The sequence below is a fragment of the Mya arenaria genome, chromosome 4 (assembly GCF_026914265.1).
Source record: "Mya arenaria isolate MELC-2E11 chromosome 4, ASM2691426v1".
Lineage (NCBI taxonomy): Eukaryota > Metazoa > Mollusca > Bivalvia > Myida > Myidae > Mya > Mya arenaria.
The window spans coordinates 60,156,156-60,178,136 of record NC_069125.1 but is presented as its reverse complement, the minus strand read 5'-3'; the positions used below and the strand labels follow the sequence as shown (position 1 = coordinate 60,178,136).

Below are 21,981 nucleotides of genomic sequence, written 5' to 3'. Positions count from 1 at the left end.
TTCCTTTTATCTTAATAGCAAATGCCAAGGATGGAGGACAACTCACGAAAAAGTTTGCATTATCGCGGATGCCACAGATCCGCCATCCAGCGTGTTGAGGTTTTCGCCACCTCCCTCACCGTGAGCAGCTACAGTCCTTCGAAAGCAGCGACAGCGGTCTCGCTCAGTGGAAACCGAATACCAGCAGGAGCGCTTTCCGGGGTCCACTCCACACATTTGAACCAGAATCCCAAAGGGTCATCGTTATACGATTAGATACAGCATTGGAAATAAAATTGTGTAGCGACATTTGACGGATGTCAGCATGTTTTTTGTTTAAATTGAAAAATGATGTGTTCCCAACTTTCCACAGTTGAGTTATGTTCAAGTCTTTGTTATTTCTTAGCTTGTCGAAGAAAAAACGGCTATTATAATAGCCTTGGTGTCTTCGACCGTCGTTGTCGGTTGCGCAAACACTAAAAACCGTTTAACACAAAAAATATTCAAATGAAACTAACTTGGTACAAATGGTGCAGTACACACTGTGTCAGAGACAATATGTACATGTATATCAGTGCTCATATCTCCAGACGAGCGTTGGTGTCGTTCCGCGGCGCTCTTGTTTATTCATTTATGGCCGTCGTACTGTAACGTGAGCCATCAATTGAAACAGAAACAGAATTTGCATGTGCTCATCAATTGGCTACGCCTTTGTAGTACATTGTAAGTCACTTGATTTGACAACTGATCTTATGTTGTCTATTATAAAAATATAAACCCGTTTTTTTGTATTTGCATTTCATTTAACCCGATACCAGGTCCTTTCAGCATTTTTTACGAAACAACATGTAAATTGAAACTGCCCTATCATACTGAGACTTTCAAAACCCCAAATTACACAACCATAAAACATAAATAAATAGAATTTGAGTATTTTTTATACATTGGGCACCCCATTGCAGGGCTGATAGAAAGGGAAATGTTCTTAGTTCTTCGACCCTACGACCCCAACGTGAAATCTAGGAACCAACGCCAGTCACGTATATTAGATATTACAATGAGGTCACTGATACTTTTGAAATTGAGAAAATAATTCAAAGTGATAAAAAATAATAATGTTTTATTGAACAAATACACCCAAACCTTTAAAACATACAAAGGAATATTAGGCGGTCTATTTCTAGTACTGCTTCTTTTGTGTAGCCTTGTTGGTATGTAAGCACGCACATTTCGTAGAAATGACCAGCAGATGCAAAACACTTTATACTAGGGCGTGATTTGTTTTAATTCTTGCTTGCATTTGATTATAGTTCAAGGTAACTTGCGACGCCAACAAGGTCAACAGTCCTTTCAGAAAAAAATCATGCTCGACCCTGAAGGGGTCCGCTGGTCTTTATATACAGTAAATTCTCAATCCACACAGAGCCCGGGCTTATCTAATTTGCATATTACAAACCAAGTAAACATACGTACTATGAACGTACTTCCGTCTATAACGGAATGATATACTATGAACACACATCCGCCGCCTACAGCGGACCATTACATTAATATGAACGCATATCCGCCGCCTACAGCGGCGTTACATAACTTTCCCCTCCCCGAGTCTTGAAAAATTCGTGAGCAGGGCAACTCCGATTCGGCAGTTAATCAACATCGCTGCCACCATTTCAGGCAACAAGGCCAACAGATCCCTTCAGAGAAAAGCATGCTCGTCCCTAAAGAAGTCCGCTGGTCTTTATATACAGTAAATTCTCAATCCACACAGAGCCCGGGCTTTGCTAATTTGCATATTACCAACCAGTTAAACATATACGGTACTATGAAATTAACGTACTTCCGTCTTTAACGGAATGAGATACTATGAACGCACATCCGCCGTCTACAGCGGACCGTTACATTATTATGAACGATGATATTAGCCACCTACAGCGGACTGTTACATAGGCATAACATACCAAAAAATATGTTTTTCTCCCACCTCAGATAAGTAGATCCAATAATTTAACCATGCTAGAAATTCTTATCTTGCCCATGGGCGAAGATAAAATGCCCGTATGGAACTCCCTTTTAATGGTCACCACATTGTAATTACCTCCCTTGTTGAAGACTGTCGTCTGTAGCATCATGGAAACCTTGTCTTGGGGCAATATTTAGAACGCTAGTTAATTATTTCTCGCTTCGAATGTCACCATAAAACAGTTTTCACGCACCATTCAAGAAATAATGCTTCACTCTCCTTAGGACTATTTAAAGACCGATTTGACTGTTAATATAATCGGAATCACTGCGCACATATCCATGACAACCACGAATTATCGCATATCCATACGCAATTATTTTCACTAAGCACAAAAGAGCTCCAGCAAAAAACACATTTTTACATAATTATTTTTAACTGAGGTGGAAAAAAAGCATCTACCATAGCCGCTCGTGTAAGATAGGTTCATCCCGACCCTCGCGAAGGGTGTTTTGCGGAAACTCGGTAAACCTCGTTTCCGCAAAACACCCTGCGCTCGGGTCGGAATGAACCTATCTTACACGAGCGGCCATGGAAGATACTTATAGTCTTAATTATTCCAGAAAACGCTTTTAAAATCTCAAAATATGTTATCCGGTACCCGTACCATAACGGACATACATAGTTATGTACTTCCCGCTACGCTACTGAACTGTTAACTGTAAAAATGACTACGGAAGCTTCTTTAAAAAGTATACGACAATCAAGAAATATCGGTAGGTTTTATTTTCTCAATGCCTTAACAGAATGGTACTCCAAATTCCAGTTCATAATACGGTAGTTGTCCAATATCTGGTCTTAAAACTAGTTGGATTCCATGATGCGGGACAGGGTGATTTCTGTATGACCGAGAACACTGCCATTCTAGCTTGCTTAAATAGATAGTTTTAGAAAGGTAACCTTGGTAGTTAAATTTTACCACGGACCATGGTTTATAGTTGCCGCTTGCGTGATTTGACCAAGTTTTCCACTATACCTAATAACTATCATAATATATTGTATTTTACGATTCGCCTTTATGTCTAGATATTTTGTCATGACGTCATGGACATGCGCACCGCAACCTTTAGCGAGGACGAGAGGCCATTTTAGCCAAATAAGCAATACTTTTGCTTGAAGTGCATAGCTTCATAGGTAATTGAATTCGCCCCTTATATATAAACGGAGCCATACTGTTTTTTGATTCACATGTCAAATGTTTGACTTGATTTCTACAAGTGCGTCTGCTAGGAATGACCGAGGTGTTCCGTTTCTCCTTTGGAACATCTTTGACTTCTCTGAAAAAAAATCGGATCACCGAATGTAAAAATTACAACTTTCGCTTTTGGTTTGAAACTAATTTTTAAATCCGTATGATAACATTTATATGAGAACAGTGTTTGCTAAAACATAATTTTATTGGTTATTTTGTATATTTCAGTGTGTTTAAAAAAACTGTTTCTGTTTGTACAGTACTGTTGACCTGTCTCGAGCCAAACTGCCATGGATGTTGAAGAAGCAGGAATGTCAAACTCAGATATGGGAGAAGAAGTTATGGTGATGATGACGGATGAGGGTGTTCCTTTGACAAATGAAGAGCAAGGTGGAGCTGAATATGAGGAAGTAGAGGGGATTTCGGAGGGACAGCCACAAAATAGTCTCACCCTGCAGGTCACTGATGACCAAGAAAATGCACTGGATGCTTTCTTCCAGATCAATTCGTGGCCAATTTTTAAAGGTTTAGTTCCGATTCATTCCTAATATTTTATTTATTAGAAATGAGACCTTCAAAGCTGGCAAAACACACAAAAACAATGTTTTGAACCGTTTTCTTTCAGGGTAATATAAATATTTACCAAAATATACTGGTTAGCGACTTATTATTCGCCCGTACCACTTTTTTACCCAACCATGCACACATTATGTAGGTCATGTTTCAAGAAGGAATCCCAGCAGCTTCTGCTAAGAGAAGAATTACAAAGTAGGTGTTTTATCATTTTACACATACATTAACAGTAAACATGTTATATTTATTGATCAATTGTCATTTGAAATGGTAGCTAGACTGGTCAAATCAAATAAAAATGTTTGAAGATATAGTTTAGAGAGAAATATATGAAAATCATTGTAAGAATAGCGAATTTATGGGGTGGGCGAATAATTGGAACAGTAGGGTGTTTATTTTAGCGAAATTATAGGGGTACTTTGCGCGTGGGAATATTAGGAATCCCTACCTATTTTCAAAAACAAATTACACAGTATTTGTCGGAAGAGCCTACCTATCTGCGTGTAAAGTTTTATCGAAATAGCTATCTTGTGTCAAAAGTAACATGGGAAAAACCTCCATTTCCTGCCGAAAAGGGGTCACTAACCAGTACCAATATTCCAGCAAACCTTCTCAACATAAGCTCCTGTGATATTGTCACATTATTGAAAGTACTCATCCCAATTATGTATACAAGGCATTTGACGATGTTTGCGACTTAAAGACAAGTCACAAGATTTGAACATTTATTTGGACACTGCCTAAATGATGCAGCTTTCAGTAACTACTGCTAACAGTTTCAATTTTCTATAAATCGTTCGGTCAAAAGTTTCATTTTGCCAAACAAGTTGGTATTGTATTGATTTAAATGTGTTTAGCTTCAACACTTACCAAATATTATGAAAAATCCACTAGACTTGGACTAGACTTTCCAAGTCAGATGTCCTACCAGAACACCATAATTTTGTGGCACAATGATAGATATTGTAGAAACCACAAATTCATAAAACATTCAAGCATGCAAAAAATCAGTTGGATGGTGACTATTTATCACAGGGAGCATTAAAGTGCACACAGTTAAGAAAGTCAGCTTCAGTTTCAAATTTGTTGTTTAAGAAATTGATTTTCATGCAGTTCATTAGTATTATTAAGGTGTTACAATTGATTATACCAAACTTGGTTTAAACACCTAAAATAATGATATCAGCGACAAGGTACGCAAACTATTGTTGCATAATCAAAATGTTACATACGCATGATTCATACTCCAAACATTCATACACAAGATATGTACGCAAAGCATTTCATTAGCAAGTTTAAAACTGATAGCATTTTATGTACCGTTTTATTTTTAAAAGTTCTGTATACAATTCATTTTTAAGGGGCCCTTATAAGATGTTAAGAACATAAGAGCCCTTTATGAAAGTGTGTGAAATTCTTCGGAAAACAAGCAATAGCTGTTATTAAAGTAAACCCATACTTACTTATAAGAAAACAAAGCATAAGCCAAAAATACTCTTATTTTAAGCTTATTTATAACACTACTATTATGTTTCAAGTATTTGAATTGTTGTGTGTATAATTTCAGAGAATAAAGGTGATTGTGGAGATGGGAGCCATTGGTTAACATTGCAATTGCAGCCTGACCAAGAGGCTGCTATCGAGGCTTTCTTCCAGATCAACAACTGGACCCTCATCAAGGGAGGTCTGACCATTTTTACTTGTCTTTTCTGAGTTTGTTTTGTCATTGTTAATGGTAGAAATATATACCCTTTTCTGACTGTATGTGAACTTGTTGAGAATTGTGATATGTTGATTCAGTTGTTGATTCATTAATTGGATTTGGTGATGGCCGATGAAAACATTATAGAGGTTGCAAATCACTACTTTGCACTATGTCATCAAGGTATGGGTACATTGTACAAGTTTAGAATTTCATGTACAATAGCATGAGGAGATTGATTTATGCAATAACAGTGGGTCTAAAAGAACAAGTGTAAAGATGAATTTTGCAAATGACTTAAACTCAGCTGCAACTTTTACCTGTATGTATAGCTACATGTACACACCATGTTTCTCAACCTCTCTTTTGATTGAGATTTGACTTGTGAAAATTATGATATTATATATTAAATGACCTACTTTCCTACTTTTATTACATGTCTAAGGACAAAAGCAACAAGCAGTATGCAAATAATTTGTAAATTGTACTGGAATATTTCTTTTCAGTATTGGAGAATGAATCACCCACTAAAAGCACGGACCAAGAAATGTTACCAAACCAGGAACATGTACTTAAAGTTTTTATTTTGTTTGGTATTTCATTTTAATATGCCTGTTCATAGAACAGAATGTATTATAGTTCTCACCTGCAGCATACAGCCGGGTGTATTGGAGACATGTATCACATGATGTCAGATCAATAATTTTTATGCCCCCGATGGTGGGCATATTAAAATCGCACCATCCGTCCGTCCGTCCGTGTGTTCAACTCAATAACTCGTGTCCGGGTTGTAACTTTCCCTTGTATGGACAGATTTTAAAATAACTTGCCACATGTGTTCCACATACCAAGACGACGTGTCGCGTGCAAGACCCGTGCCCCTACCTCAAAGGTTAAGGTCACACTTAGTCTTTATTCACAATGGAGTGCTGCATATAGGACATAGAGTATAGGTTGTCGTGTCCGGGCTGTAACTTTCCCTTGTATGGACAGATTTCAAAATAACTTGCCACATGTGTTCCACATACCAAGACGACGTGTCGCGTGCAAGACCCGTGCCCCTACCTCTAAGGTCAAGGTCACACTTAGTGTTTATTCACAATGGAGTGCTGCATATAGGACATAGAGTATAGGTTGTCGTGTCTGGGCTGTAACTTTCCCTTGTATGGACAGATTTTAAAATAACTTGCCACATGTGTTCCACATACCATGACGACGTGTCGCGTGCAAGACCCGTGCCCCTACCTCAAAGATCAAGGTCACACTTAGTGTTTATTCACAATGGAGTGCTGCATATAGGACATAGAGTATAGGTTGTCGTGTCCGGGCTGTAACTTTCCCATGTATGGACAGATTTTAAAATAACTTGCCACATGTGTTCCACATACCAAGACGACGTGTCGCGTGAACGACCCGTGTCCCTACCTCTAAGGTCAAGGTCACACTTGGGTGTTTATTCACAACAGAGTGCTGCATATAAGGACATAGAGTATAAGTTGTCGTGTACGGGCTGTAACTTTCCCTTGTATGGTCAGATTTTAAAATAACTTGCCACATGTGTTCCACATACCAAGACAACGTGTCGCATGACAGACCCGTGTCCCTATCTCAAAGGTCAAGGTCACACTTGTATTTTTTTATGTTTAGAGGCAATTTAAAATAACTTGCCATATGTATTTGACATGTAAAGGCAAGATTAACTTTTCATGTACTGACCTTGTTCATAGGTCAATGTCACAATCGGGGGCATTCGTCACATACTGTGACAGCTCTTGTTTTAAGCTTTTTTCCAATTGTCAGAATGTATTTGGGCATAATATCTTGTTCAAGTTAGATAACAAATCATGTCACTAGCTGCTCCAGAGTTATGACCCTTTTATTATAGAAATTACTTAAAATTATCGATCAATAACTTCAAAATTCCTTGTCTAACTGTCACTAAATTTGGCCAGAATGTGTATTGGCATCATATCTCAGACAAGTTTCGTAACCAGCCATAATGCTTGAGTCTCTCCAGAGTTATCGCCCTTTAATTATAGAAAATGGTGTAAATTTGGCTTACCTGATCAATAAATCCAGACGGCTTTGTCCAGTCATAGCTAAATTTGTGCAGATTGGGAACAGGCAAAATTTCTCAAACAATTTCGATAACCAGCCATATTTCTTTAGTTATTCAAGAGTTTTCAGCCCTTCAGAATGTGTATGGGCAGAATATCTCGGTGAGATCTGTCACTCTAAAAGATATGAACTGTATAAACTGTGTTGGGCTTGACATACAACCACGTATCACCAAACTTAAAAGAAGACGGGCATATTTTGCAATAATTGGCGCTCTTGTTGCTTATTACATTATTATGTCATTAGGAATAGTACTGTTCATACTGTTTAAAATTGGTATAATTATCCCTAGTTTAACAATCAAGGACATGTAAGTCATATTTTGGGGTGAAAAATGATATTTGAATTAACTTATTTAACTGAACTGAGATTTTTATCATACTGAAAACTGTTAGTTAGAATATTGATTGTCAATTTTTCATTTAGCACATGGATGCTCATCAGTAAAGTTTTGCTTAAGAAAGAAATAAGGCATCTTAACACGTGATTTACAGGGATGTGATTTGTCCGCGGATTTGCGTAATTCCATGGATCTTATGGCCCCAGAGACCCCCCCCCCCCCCCCCCCAAAAAAAAAACACACCCAAAAAACACTTTTTTTTTACCTGCCAGGTCAATCACATCCCTGATTTATTGTTGATGCAGTATAAATGTAAACCTGTATTTGTCCTGTTTAAAGGAGGAGAAAGAGTCCGTTGTTGAGGAGGTGTCTGGTCTGAAGGAGATCAAGGTAACGGCCCGAGACAACAAGGGTCACGCCCAGGTGATCACGCTGTACTCCGAGGATGGGACACCTACTAGCCAAGGCCTTCCACAGTCACTCATTGACAGTCTCAACGCGGGGGGCGCATCAGTCAATGTGGAACACACTGGTGCTAAAGGCTCTGTAAGTACAGTCTTATTCACCTTTGGTAATAGTGAGCAGTTGAGGTAACAACTTTTATGCCAACAAAACAACAACCATTAATATCACATTTCTTGACCCTGCTGAATGTGTTGAACATTAAAGTAATCATTGAATAGTTTTTTTTTTAAATTCAAGCTAGTTCTGTTCTGAAATATACAATACACTAGCATAAGTGCATGTATATTTTTACATGTATACTGCTTCATCAGCTATTATCAAGTAGGAAATAGTTGTTATTAATTTGGTACAGTAAAACTGCGATCGCTCGAGGACGCTGGGGACCGAGACAAATCCTCGAGGGAACCGATGTATCGAACGACCCGAGTTTCAATTCTCCAGTCTGTTTTGGAATATCTTGTTTCAGTGTAATTTAAGTTTAAAGTCATCAAACGGACTGTATTCTAAGACACTGATTATGTGTTGCGTTGTAGAAATCCCTCATATGTTCAAAGGCTGCGGTATACTTAATGTAAAATGATATAACAATAAATGAATGAATAGAAATGTTTATTTTTACAAAAAGCTTCATTAACTTCTCATTATTATCTTCTCAAATGCCCTTATCAACTACTACGGTCATGCGTTACAAGTGATAAACAGTTTTTCACACCTTACCTTTCAGCTGTCATTGCAATTTCTACAACTTGCAAAATTATTTACACCTAGCAATTGTTTGTTAATTTTGGAACACGCTTTCGGGAAAATGTGTGAAATTATGACCTTGAGGGAGCCATAAGGTTTTGTGCATGATTTATGTACTTGGGACCGACTATTGTGCTCGACTCCTCGACTTATTTAGGTTTCGATGCAGCGTAGGTATATTTTATATGAGAAAAGAAGGAAAAATGTTCGGGACCAAGCTCCGACCTCGAGGGAACGCCGGTTCTTGAACGACCGCTTGTTCGAAGGACCGCAGTTTTACTGTAATATTTACACATGTTTCTTCATACAGCCACAGGTGATAATCCAGGAGATAACACTACCCGAGGGAATGAGCCTGGACCAGGGGCTCATACTGGCCAACCAGAATCCCACCGGCACCACCATCCGTAGGGTCACACCCAGGGGAAGCAGTGAGTACACTACCACTCTCGATCAAAGTACTGCACTTTTTGTGTGGCTCTAAAAGATCAGAAATTCAGATGATAAGAAAATGATCTTTTCAGTCTTTAAAAGTTTCTTACTCTTAACTTTATTATTTTGTTTTTTGTCTGCTGCCATTATAAACACATGAAATTATAAATGTGTTTATAATTTGAAAGACTTCAGTTGCCTGTATCCAGTGATCAAAATTCCCAGAAAAAATTAATTTTCCTCTAGTCAGATTGCATCTTCTGTACTATACAATATGGAATTGAAAGTACCATAGTGCGTGAATATCTGAATTTCTATGACTATTGGTACAAGAGGGACCATTTCTTTGTTGCAGTTCGACCAGGGGATAAAATGTATAAGTGCTCAGTTTGTGGGAAAACATTTAAGCAAGCTCTCAGCTACAACGGCCACTATCTGTCCCACTTTGGTGGTAAACCATTCAAATGTGAAACCTGTGATATGGGTAAGTGACTTCTCATTGTCATCTTTATAAATGTACATGTATTAAACTGACTCTCTTATTCAAAATCAATATATACACATGTATAACAAACATAAATTTTAAGTGATAAACCTCTTACTTCTTCCTAAATAGTGCCTTTATGCAAAATATTAACTACTGATAACAAGATTTTGACCATGTATTAAATGGCTGAATACACAGAAAAATTTAAATGATTGGTTAGTGCTAAAAGATTTAGTGCAATCTGCTATCGTCTGATTATGTAGAAATACCTTGTTTTCAGCACCTTTATTTCAAATTAAACTTGATATCCTTCTTAAAATCCTTTTGACATTTCTGCATTTTTTTCGGTATATTGAAACAATTGTATTAATTGTGGTAATTCTTATTTAGGAGTAAGAGTGCATCTTGAAAGACCTTCAATGATTTTTATGAGATAACCTGTATTATCACTACCAGTAACTTAAAATTACTTTTAATATGATGTCTCTAAAATATAATTTGAATGGTACATCATTCATAAGTTGGATTCAAATGTAATTCATGTCTGTAAAAAAGTATCTCGTGTCATTGCTCCTGAACCACTGTATTCTTATAGGGTTCACACTAAAGGCTGCCTTGGTTGCACACCAATCCATTCACACAGGGGCCAAACCGTTTGTCTGTACCCTGTGTAACAAGGGCTTCAGACGTAAAGATGACATGGTAGCTCATCTCCGTACACATACAGGTCAGTGTCACTATAGCTGAAAAGCTATTGAGATTTATAAATATACATGAAATGTGTAATTATATCATTTGATAATTATGAAGTCATGACTGGTTAATGTTTTTATCTAGCAATGGAATTTTATCATTCCTAGAGTAACTGAGTCTGGAGAAGTAATGTCTTGCTTAGTAGAAACAGGTAATGGTTAGCTGAGGAGTTTGGTGCTTATATATAAAACATGTCTCTATTGTTATGTTCCTTGGTTTTGTGACGTCGGAGGACTTAACAAAGTGATTTATAATTTATATGTATAGGAGAGAAGCCCTATGAGTGTGAGATCTGTGGTAAGAAGTTCAAGTACCGAAACCAGATCCCGAAACACCGTCGGGGCCACACAGGAGAGAAACCATATGAATGTGTGGAGTGCAAGAAGCGCTTCACCTCGAGCATCCACCTAACCAGACACATACGCACACACACTGGCGAGAGACCCTACAAATGTACAGTGTGTCCCAAAGCCTTCACCCAGTATGGACATTTACAAGTGAGGCTGGACTATTGAATGATTTAGTTTAATAAGTTGTAACCTTCAAACTTTTTAATGAGCTAACATAATTAATGTTTTTTTACTATATGACAAAGTACATGATGCCCATTAATATTAAACAAAGCACATACAATGACACACTTGAAAAATCCATGTTTAAAGTTTTAACTCTGTTTCTTAGGTTTATTCTACGTATAGTAAAACTGCTGTTGTTCAAACAGGCAGTCGTTCAAAACTGGCAGTCAGTCAAAGTCGAAGCTTAGTGCCAACCAGTATTCCTTCTATTTTTATATAAAATATACTGATGCTGGATCAAAACATATAAGTCGAGCACCATTGCCGGTCCCAAATACACAGATCATGCGCAAAACCTTATAATAACCTTGAGGTCATCAATTATTGATGTTTTCTGCTGATAATGTCACACATTTTCCTGAAAGCATGTTCCAAAATAAACAAAAAATTGTCTGGTGTTAAATTTTTGCAATTTATAAATATGAAAAGGCAGATGAAAGTGAATTTGATAAAGTGTGGAAAAAAAGATTATCACTGTTAAGCATGACTGCTAATACTTAATGGGTATTTGGGATGATAATTGAAAAAGTTAATGATGAGAAATTAATCTTATTCTTATGTTGTTTGTTTAGAAAATATGTTGTTTTTTTGTTCAAAAGTAATTTTTTTATTGTTTTTTCTCTTCAATTTCACAATTAGTATACAACAGCAGGCTGTCAACCAATTCTTATATTCCTATATTTTTGAGAAATTTCCTATATTTTTAAAACCTCCTATATTTTCCTATATTTTGGATTTTTTTCCTATATTTTTCTTAAAAAGTGGTGCTGGGATATATTTGAAATTATTCAAAGGATTGATACTGCCTTTAGATATTGTTTGTTTACAGTTTAAGACTGTCTTTATCCTCCTAACCATCACCATCATTCAGAATTGCTGTTGTACACCCTTGGTTATCCATCTGGACACCTTTGATAAAGAGTATGACGAACATCAAATCTTAAAGGTGTCCACTTTGGTGACCACAGTTGTGTTGCTGCAGCATAGTCTGCCTTGATGGAGAGGTTTAAAGGGGCTGTACTCTGTATGATGAAATATCGAAGAAAAAAAAAAAAATTGACGAAAACTGAGAAACTTGGTATCGATGTGGACAATTCATTGAAACTAGCTAACTGAAGTACAACATAGTTTACAATTAATTTATTTTTCCAGTTTTTTTGTATTTTTCCATTAAAATAGATTACTAGGTATGTCAACTTAGTTGAATGAATTCCTTATGGGTGATTGGCTAGTCGATGTTATCACGTGATATTACCAAGTTAGGTTTATAGCTGAAATATTCCAACCGTTAAGGGTAAGCCTTCGTAGCACAGTGAATACAACACTGGACTGCAATTTTGGGGACCCCAGTTCGAAACCGGTCTCCGACTCGATTTTTTTTTTACATTTTGGTATTTTTAGCGCTATTGGCCAAAGGCCAGACGAGCTTATGCAATGGTGATGTGTACATAGTATGTGCGTCTGTAAACAATTTCTTGTTAACATGATACAGTCTTCAGTTCTGATTGTATTTCGATGAAACTTGTACAGTAGTTAGATATCCATTAGAGCTTGGTTCCTTCTGAAAACCAGCCAGATCCGCCCATGCATGCCTAGATTATGGGCCTTGAAAGTATGAAAAATCAGTGTGCTGTAACCAATGGCTTGTGAACACGATACAGTCTTCAGTTTTGATTGTATCTCGATGAAACTTGTACAGTATCTAGATATCCATTAGAGCTTGGTTCCTTTGGAAAACCAGCCAGATCCGCCCATGCTTGCATAGATTATGGGCCTTGAAGTATAAAACAAGTATGTGCGTCTGTAAACAATTGCTTGTGAACATGAAACAGTCTTCAGTTTTGATTGTATCTCGATGAAACTTGTACAGTATTTAGATATCCATTAATGCTCGGTTCCTTTTGAAACTAGCCAGATCTGCTCATGCTTGCCTAGATTATGGGCCTTGAAAGTATAAAAAAGTCTATTTTAGCCAAGTCTACATGAGCAAAGTCTATTTTTAGCCAAATTTACATGTAAAGTCACAATTGCTTGTGAATGTTTGTTCAAATTATGCCCCTGGGGTCATAACTGGCCATGCCCAGGGTTCACAGGTTTGGTATACTAAAATTGGGAAATGTTAAAAACCTTTTTGTCCGAAACAGCTTTGCAGATCCTTGCTATTTTGTACAAGGCTTAATTTAGTGGTCCACTACCATGGTTGTTCAAATTATGATCCTTGGGTCAAAACTGGCACTGCCCCGGGGTCACATATTTCCTAAAGACTTATTTAAGAAATATTTTCAAAATCTTCTTGTTTCAAACCACAAGGCCCATACCTTTGATATTTGTTGTGGAGCATCATATTATGACTGTCTAGCAAAAAAATTGAAGTTATGCCCATTGGGCAAAAGCTGTCCCCACCTTTTTTGACTTACTTTTCCATTTTAAAGCTACAGCAATGAAATTTTGACCATGTGCACAGTTTTGCAAACGAGCATCAATGTTGTCCTCAGATGTCCTTGACTTTGAGCTTTTGATCAACTTTTTTTATTTTTAAAGCTACATAAATGAAATTTTGACCATGAGTAGTTATAAAAGCAAATATTTTTTTACCCTCAGATTACCTTTACTTGGCACATATAAAAACAGTTCATGCATCTAATCTGCTTACAACACTTTCTGTCCTCAGATGTTGAACATGCAGCATTTTAAGCTAACCCAAACACAAAAATTGAACTATATATTTGTTGCCTTTTACTCATACGTACATGCTCTGGATTGAAAATGATCACAAGAGTTATGCCAGTAGAGCATAGGCCCTCTTGGGCCTCTTGTTTTTACAATTATGAAATCAAAGTGTAAATTTTTTTTTTTAAATAATTGTCCTGAGATTCGTTACAGAAAAAAACTTTTTTTAGTGCCAATCTGGTGTACAGTCCCTTTAAGGAATGTGGGTTAAGTGAAATACAAATTTTATGATTATAGCCAATAAACAAGTAAGTAAATGTTCACTTATATTCCTATTAATGTCGATTTTTCAACCTTAAAATTCCTATATTTTGCCCAGAAAATGCCAAAACCTCCTATATTTTTGGAAAGAAATTCCTTTATTTTTTCCTATATTTTCACTAAAACTTGGTTGACGGCCTGCAACAGCTTTTTGAACATATTTATTACTCCCACCATGCAATACATAATCGGTTCCAAAGTAGACTAACAACTTCAAAATTTAAAAATACATTGTAAGACATTTCATAACAGACTCGAATGGAAACTTGGGTTGTACGAAACATCAGATCACTTAAGGTTTTAGCTTGGTCCCCCGTGTCCTTGAGAGATTGCAGTTTAACTGTACATGTATTTTACCAGAAATATATCAACACAGATATTGAATATTTTTTACAACCAAAGTGATGAAGCAAATGGTTCGAGATTGAAGTACAAATGACATTCTTTATTTTGTCCTTATGCGATGAATTATATATTTTCATGACAAATGTATAATTAAGCATGTTTCTTTACAAGGCTCACTTGCGGATCCACTCAGATGAGCGACCGTTTGAATGCGAAGTGTGTGGCCGCAAGTTCCGTGAAAAGAAAGTCATGAAGAAGCACCTAACACTGCACACGGCTGAACGCAAATTCAAATGTCAGGTGTGTGGAAGGGGTTTCCTGCGGCAAAGTAACCTAGACTTACATGCAGTTATGCACCAGAAAGCACCTAAGGACGGGACAAGAAGGCCAAGACCTCGGCCTAAAAAACGTCAACCAGATGCTGAGATGAGAGAGTTTGTGACCAATGTACTGTGTAATGTTAGCAAAGTTGACTCCAGCATTCAGACGGAGCCCATGAATACTAAGATAAAGACAGAGACATTAGATCCCTCAGACAACTTGTCCGCCTTAGTAAACCTTGCTATAGAGAAAAGTGGGGGGGTGCCAAGGGGAGGGGCCACTATAGGTGACATATCAGACCTTCACGGTCTCTCCCCAGGGGAGCAGATCACCCTTGTCATGTCAGAGGACGGCAACTATATTATTTCCAACCTGGACACGGGGGCGGTCGCTGAGGAAGTGGTCCAACAGCTGCCTGCCGACCACGCAGACCTAGTTAGCTCTGGTCATGCACCAGGGCAGCATACTGCGCAGTTCATTGAGGTTGATGCTGAAATGGTCATCAAGTCCCTGGGGAAAGCCTACGAGACGTCTGCTACAGAGACTGAAACTAGTTAACATCAATTGATCTCAATGATAGTTCAAACACTCTGTAACAAAATGTATTTGGGTGTTATAGTCTATGTAAACAAATGAACAGATTCTTAGAATGTTAATTTATTAGACTCTAACTACTTTACCACACTGAAATCAATAACTCGTGACATAACTTAGAGTTGTATTTTGAAAAAAAAATTTTTTTTACAATATTTTTAGTTTAATGCATAATGTACATTTTCTGATGTAGAAGTAAATATACTCGGTAGTGGAGTTTAGCCAGTTTAATTTCCAGATGTGTAATAGTATCAAAAGATAAAAATATAAGCTTTTGTTAAATCAACTATACATACCAGTATGGCAATTTGTTTTATGATGTAGATTTTAGACACTTTGTAAATCTTTAAATTCGACTATTTCTATTGTGCGCAAGTAGTTCTTTATACAAATTTGATAAAGTAAATTATATTAAATTATCAGTGATCTCTCTGAAAATACCTAATGAATTTTGCAAGCTTGCTTACTTTTTGATACAATTAATGTTGTCTGATGATAGTCAGCAGAAAACATCAATAATTGATAGGATCTGCATGCCGTACTCTTGAATGATTAATGATCACTCAGTTGGAGGCACTGATCCCTTGCTTGCGCATTGTCATGTACATTTCTTTCTTATTCATGGTTGGATTTTAAAGTTATTGGGCAGAAGTGAATAGCACGAGTGTGTCGCACACAAAATCTGTGTCCCTACCTTCATGGCCTAGGTCACATCAACCTGCTAAACTTAGTAATTGATCCCCCATGCAGACATGTTGCCCTTAAGACAGTTTCCCTACATTCAAGTCAAGTCAAGGTCACAGCAACCTTCTGAACTTGGGATGTTTTGCTATATATTCCTTACTGATAATAGATTGTGTCTGGTCCATATATTTGATAATTAATGATTTAGTTTAGGTTTTTGCATGTATAAAAATAATCATAGCAAATCTATCATATCCAAGCTAGTTAAGGTTTTGCATGGAAGCAGACATAGGGTTAATATATCAGCAACTGTTTGAAGTATTCCATTGAGACTTTTAACAATGGTACTCAACCATTCCACCTACTTGAATAACCAAGTTAGATAACTCTATTTTGCATATATGCAAATTATAGCCCTTTATTATTTGACTTTATAGAAATTCTGGCTAAGATTTTGCATTTAACCACATTTAAGTCAATAGCTCAGCAAATACATCATGTATTGCCCATTGTATCACTATCCAACACACTTGATTAATCAAGTGAGATAACTATCTTGCATATAATGCAAATTATTGCCCTGTATTATTTGACTTATTATGGTTTTGAAAGTAAGGGCATATAATTCAATAACTCTGCAACTACTACATGTATTTCATTGAAACTTTGTACAATCAAGTATGATAACTATCTGGAATATAATGCAAATTTTGCCGCTTTATTTTTTAACTGGTTCAAGTTTTGCATGTTATTTATTTTTACAGTGATCCATGCATGTTTCACAAAAACTTTGCAGTCCTTGAACATAAAAGTGACAGAACTAGTAAAGCACGCTGTCTCTGTGACAGCTCTTGCTTAAGTTTGATGTGATTTTTCATATACTATGATGAATTTATTATGCAAATTTTACTGTATTTATTGATAATTATTATGTTTTGTACATTTCCTGCCTACAGTAAATTTTAGGCAGTGTTAAACATTCATATCATCCTTGCTCAGTTTTGAATTTTGGTTGAAGTAAAAAATTATGGATTTTATCTTGTCTGTTTTTCAAAGAAAAACTATTGTTAAAGCCTTGGTGTCCTTGTCACCAGTTGGAGTGCATAGATTAAAACATTGGCAATAATTAAAAAAAAATGTCAAAGATATTCACATGTTACATTTTGCACAGGTTACTTGTGACTACATGTATATGGACATTGTTTTGCAATTCCCATAATTCCGGCTCCAATAAATGTCAATTTATGCCCGTTTATTGATTGAACAAAGATTCATAGCTTGATAAACATTCACATGAAACTTTGTTTACACTTTACCAGTGAAAATGTGCACATGTTTAGCAAGGACCATTACTCTGGATTTAAACATTGTCAAGGCATCAATTTTTGCTCCTTTTGACTAAAAGAAAAGACAAGCTCTGGCATTCACCTCTCACAAATGGTTACTTTCCCCCTAACTGTTGTCTTCACCTTAATGGTACACACCTGAACCTCTGCTTTGCAGATTACCTCCCTTTAATCTAGTAATCATAATGTCAAATAATTAAACCCCTGTACATTTTTTTAAATTACTTATGGTTGTCTGTCTGTTGCCACAACCTTGTGGTTCCAACTGAACAGTAATTCACGGAATGTCTTGAAGAATTGATAGAAGTGACCAGCGTGATGAGTGGAACAATGCAAGGCATATTTTTTGTTCAACTTGAACATGGAAACTTATAAAATAGAGTTATAAATATAATAATAAAAATAAATAATGACCTTTAGAAAATGTCATCTAATACGTGTCTTTTACGCCTTTTGGATGGACACGTTATTGCTTGAACTTCTACAATTTGTCATGGAATAATGTTTTTATTTGTACACAGTGAAAAGTATAATGATTTAAAGTACAAGACATACTTCGATGATCTCGACTGTGCCAACAAAATTATTTACCTTGGAATTGTCATGCATATTATATCATAAGCTCATTCGGAGACCATTTTGTGCTTCAAACATTCTGGAACTACATGTACTATTATTTATGTCATGGGAAATCAAATCAACGAAACGTATACCTTTATTTATGGAAAATTCTTACACGTAAATTTATGGTCTATATTTAGTAAAGCCTAATAAGTGGCTTAAGCCTAATATGTGGCAAGTTTTGGCCGCAACGTGACGTAAAATCCCGGTCGTAAGACCGCCGGGTGAAACATCAACAAAGCTCGTAAATGTAAAATAAGAAAACTGTTCACAGATGTTCATGAGCTGGCACTAGCTCAAAGAATATATATGTATGTGAGCTAGCTGGCACTAGCTCGGGGCCTGGCACTGGCTCCGACGAAACAACGTACGAGGGCTGTCCCATTAAATCATAGACATTTCTTATTTAATAAAAAAAACTAATGAACCAATTGTTGACAAAGTTCTCTGTTGTTTTATTCAACATCTTGTGCAAATACACACGAAATAACACTACAAAGTAACAATAAATAAAAAATTTACAAAACATTTAATAATACCATGTTACATGTACACATAATCGGCTCAAGCCGACGTCATAATTGTGGCGGTACTGCAGTAGACGTCATAATAATGTCACATATTATGCCTTCTCAAGGTATTCACCCTGATGTGCGATACACTTATGGTGGTCTCTTACCCAGTTCTCATAAACGTTTATGAATCAATCACGGTCTAATGTGCGAATAAATGTTTGTATCGCATGGCTGATCTCAGTTCTATCATGTGTTCCTCGCAAAAATGCCTTCAACTTTGGAAAATATGAAAAATCCAATGGCGCAAGATCGGGCGAATATAGTGGATGGATAGCTCGCTGGAACCCTAACACATCGATGTCTTATTGTGTGTTCCTAGCGGTATGGCTTGGGGCATTGTCCTGGTGCAATACTACGTTTTCAATCTGAGATGCCATGTATGGGCGCTTCTTCTGTAACGCATGCATGAGTCCCGGCGTATTGTCTGGAATGAGGCAAAATACAATTTTCTTAGTTTGATGAATAAGTGTTATAAGAGTTTTAAACATTTAATCATTTAAACATTTAATCAACTTCAACCATAAACGTTTTTATTATTATAATTATTTTATCTTATGTTATATTTTTATCTTTTGTATTTAAGTAATTTATTATTAACCAACCTGCTAATAGTAGCTTGAGTTGACCGTATGGCCGGGCCTGCACCAATATGACACCTTGCATGTCTATAAAGACGATGCACATCATCTTTCCCATCGACTTTACTGCCTTCGCCTTTTTAGGAGGTGGACTGTCGGCATGCTTCCAAACCATTGTTTACTCTGGTTCAAAGTAGTGGACCCAAGTCTCGTCTGTTGTTATAATTCGCGAGAGGTAGGATGGATCTCTTCAAACTTTTCGAACGAATGTCCTTGATGCTCTGACTCGAACATCCTTTTCTTCCACTGCGAGTAGTCTAGGGACTCATCGAGCGCTCACGTGTGACATACTTAAGTCCGATGTAAGAATGCGTTGTGCTGTAGACTTACTTATACCGGCCAGCTCAGCAACTTCTCGAATGGTACGTCATCTGTCACAGTCGCTTCTTCGTCTGACGTCGCCATTTTCTGCTTAACACAGTTTGTGATTATTTAATATTGTCGTGCGTATCGTTGTCAGTAATAACGTCAATATACTAGTAGTTTGTAACTTAACATGATGACGTCAAAATAACGGTGTCGTCATACGATATGACGTTTTCCCGAGGAAGTTGACGCAAATGTCTTCTCAGAACACTTTAGTCAGAACTAATGAATTTTCTAACACTTGTTTATCAGACTGCACCGGTAATGTAAACTTGTACATTAAAAACAATGTATAAACACTTTACTAAACAATAACGTTTCAGTTTTTCTTGATTTTGTATTTTCTATACATTGAATAAATTAGATGCAAAGTATTTTTCATATGTGACGTCGTATAATTTTTCTATCAACAAAGTCTACGATTTAGTGGGACAACCTTCGTTAGCCTTTACATATGGTGCAATATCATGAATGAACTTCCCGACAGCATGTTTCCTGAATATTAAAAATAATTGCGAGCTGTAACATATCAACCAGTAACAAGGATATATGAGATCTGAGCCACGCTAAACACTGGTCGAGGTCACAAATCCAGATGTCAGAATTAGAATTATTAAATACATGTATGTATGTGCCATCGGTCGAACAAAACCAACCGACATAATTCCCCCCGACACACATACAAAAACAACAACACTCAACATGTTTAACAAGGATGTCATTCAGTGAATCTAAATAAAACTCTGAACCCCGTCGGACAGATAAAACCGATATCGATCGTTAGTATGTCAAAGGCACCCGTGAGCCTAACCAAGCTCCGTCCATGCCTGTTCAAACGGTGTCTTTGGATTTGACTCAAGCAAATGAAAATGACTGTGTGCGCAAAGCCAATCGGTTCAAGATGTCCACCCAAATGATAATTACACTTTGACCGCTCTTAAAAAAGCGGATTTCCTTTGCAAATGGTTTGTTTAGAAATGTTGTTGCAAGGAGCCTGGGTAAGGTCATTTTCCCGTATGACTATGATTTTCGGCTGAAATACAAAAGAATCTGAGTTTCAAACCGTACCTCAAGAATCTCGCCAGGTGAGGGCGCCGACTCCCTACCTTCAAATTGAAGCGGAAACTTGAGGTCTGGCAAACCGCTCGTGCCCTCTCGCCGGCCCATCACGGGAGTGTCATAAGACCCATATATATATATGTAAATCGGAAATGTTATTGAATATAGTGTCATATGTCGCCTAATATGTTACCCCGCGCAGTCTTACTCAAATGTGCCCTTAGACTAATACTATAAAATATTTATATGTATATATATATACTCGTAATATTGACTTAAATGGCGCATTCGGTTAAGTGCCTAAATTCTGTTGTATCTCTTGAACGACTACGAAGACCACCGACAATATCAGAACCCCTACCTATGTGAAAGCATTATGTTTTGACCACGTTTGTGTCTACGATCGCGGTAACTTGTTGCATAGTAACGGGGGCGGCTTCCATGTCACAGGCCGCATGTGACATAAGTCAAGGTAAACAGTGACCGCTTTTACCGGACATTGACCTATGTTTTATATTGGTATTTTACATTATATTTATTTATATGACATACCACATTGACTAGTTTTAGACCTGCTCAAAAGTACACCTACCCTTAGTATTCCCGTCCTCGAATAAGAACACACCACCCCGCGTATTGTGTTGCATGTTCTATAGCGCACTAATGCGGAAAAGCCGACCGTCAATATTACGTAAAACAATCGATCGAAGTTGCGCTGCAGTTGTTTTAAAACAGTAAGTTATGAACAATACTATATGATGTTAGTAAATAGGCCATACACCGGCTAAATCGTACATGCAACCCTGTTATGTACGTTGATCGGGTGTTGTGGGCTATGGCATAGAGCAAAAAAATCGTTTCAAAGATGTACCGGAAGTAGCTGTGGTTTCAGATTGTCCATCTGAAGGTACAAAGCTTTGCATAGTCCATGTTAGTGCCTGCTATACATGCTTTTATTAAAAAGAATATAATGGAGTGATTTCAGAGAAATCGTTCTAACAATGGACATCACTCTGTCATATTTGGTTGTAAGTGTGTTTCAGATTTGTACCAAAGCCAAA

General features: G+C 37.0%; 1 protein-coding gene across 1 annotated transcript; it reads left to right on the top strand.

Moving 5' to 3' along the window:
• The first annotated feature begins 3,044 nt into the window (after positions 1-3,044).
• Positions 3,045-17,350, top strand: LOC128232020 (zinc finger protein 239-like). Its single transcript, XM_052945357.1, has 10 exons — positions 3,045-3,133; positions 3,452-3,716; positions 5,332-5,448; positions 5,973-6,034; positions 8,264-8,470; positions 9,444-9,564; positions 9,921-10,049; positions 10,648-10,779; positions 11,073-11,302; positions 14,888-17,350. The coding sequence occupies exons 2-10, from the start codon at positions 3,482-3,484 to the stop codon at positions 15,593-15,595; spliced, it is 1,941 nt and encodes a 646-aa protein (XP_052801317.1). The 5' UTR covers positions 3,045-3,133; positions 3,452-3,481; the 3' UTR covers positions 15,596-17,350.
• Positions 17,351-21,981: the final 4,631 nt, after the last annotated feature.

What these genes read in the sequence shown, in the direction of transcription:
- LOC128232020 (XM_052945357.1), top strand. Translation starts at nt 3,482, where the DNA reads ATGGATGTTGAAGAAGCAGGAATGTCAAACTCAGATATGGGAGAAGAA. An exon ending in GGTCACACCCAGGGGAAGCA is followed by an intron (nt 9,565 to 9,920) that starts GTGAGTACACTA and finishes TCTTTGTTGCAG; the next exon opens with TTCGACCAGGGGATAAAATG. An exon ending in TCATCTCCGTACACATACAG is followed by an intron (nt 10,780 to 11,072) that starts GTCAGTGTCACT and finishes TTATATGTATAG; the next exon opens with GAGAGAAGCCCTATGAGTGT.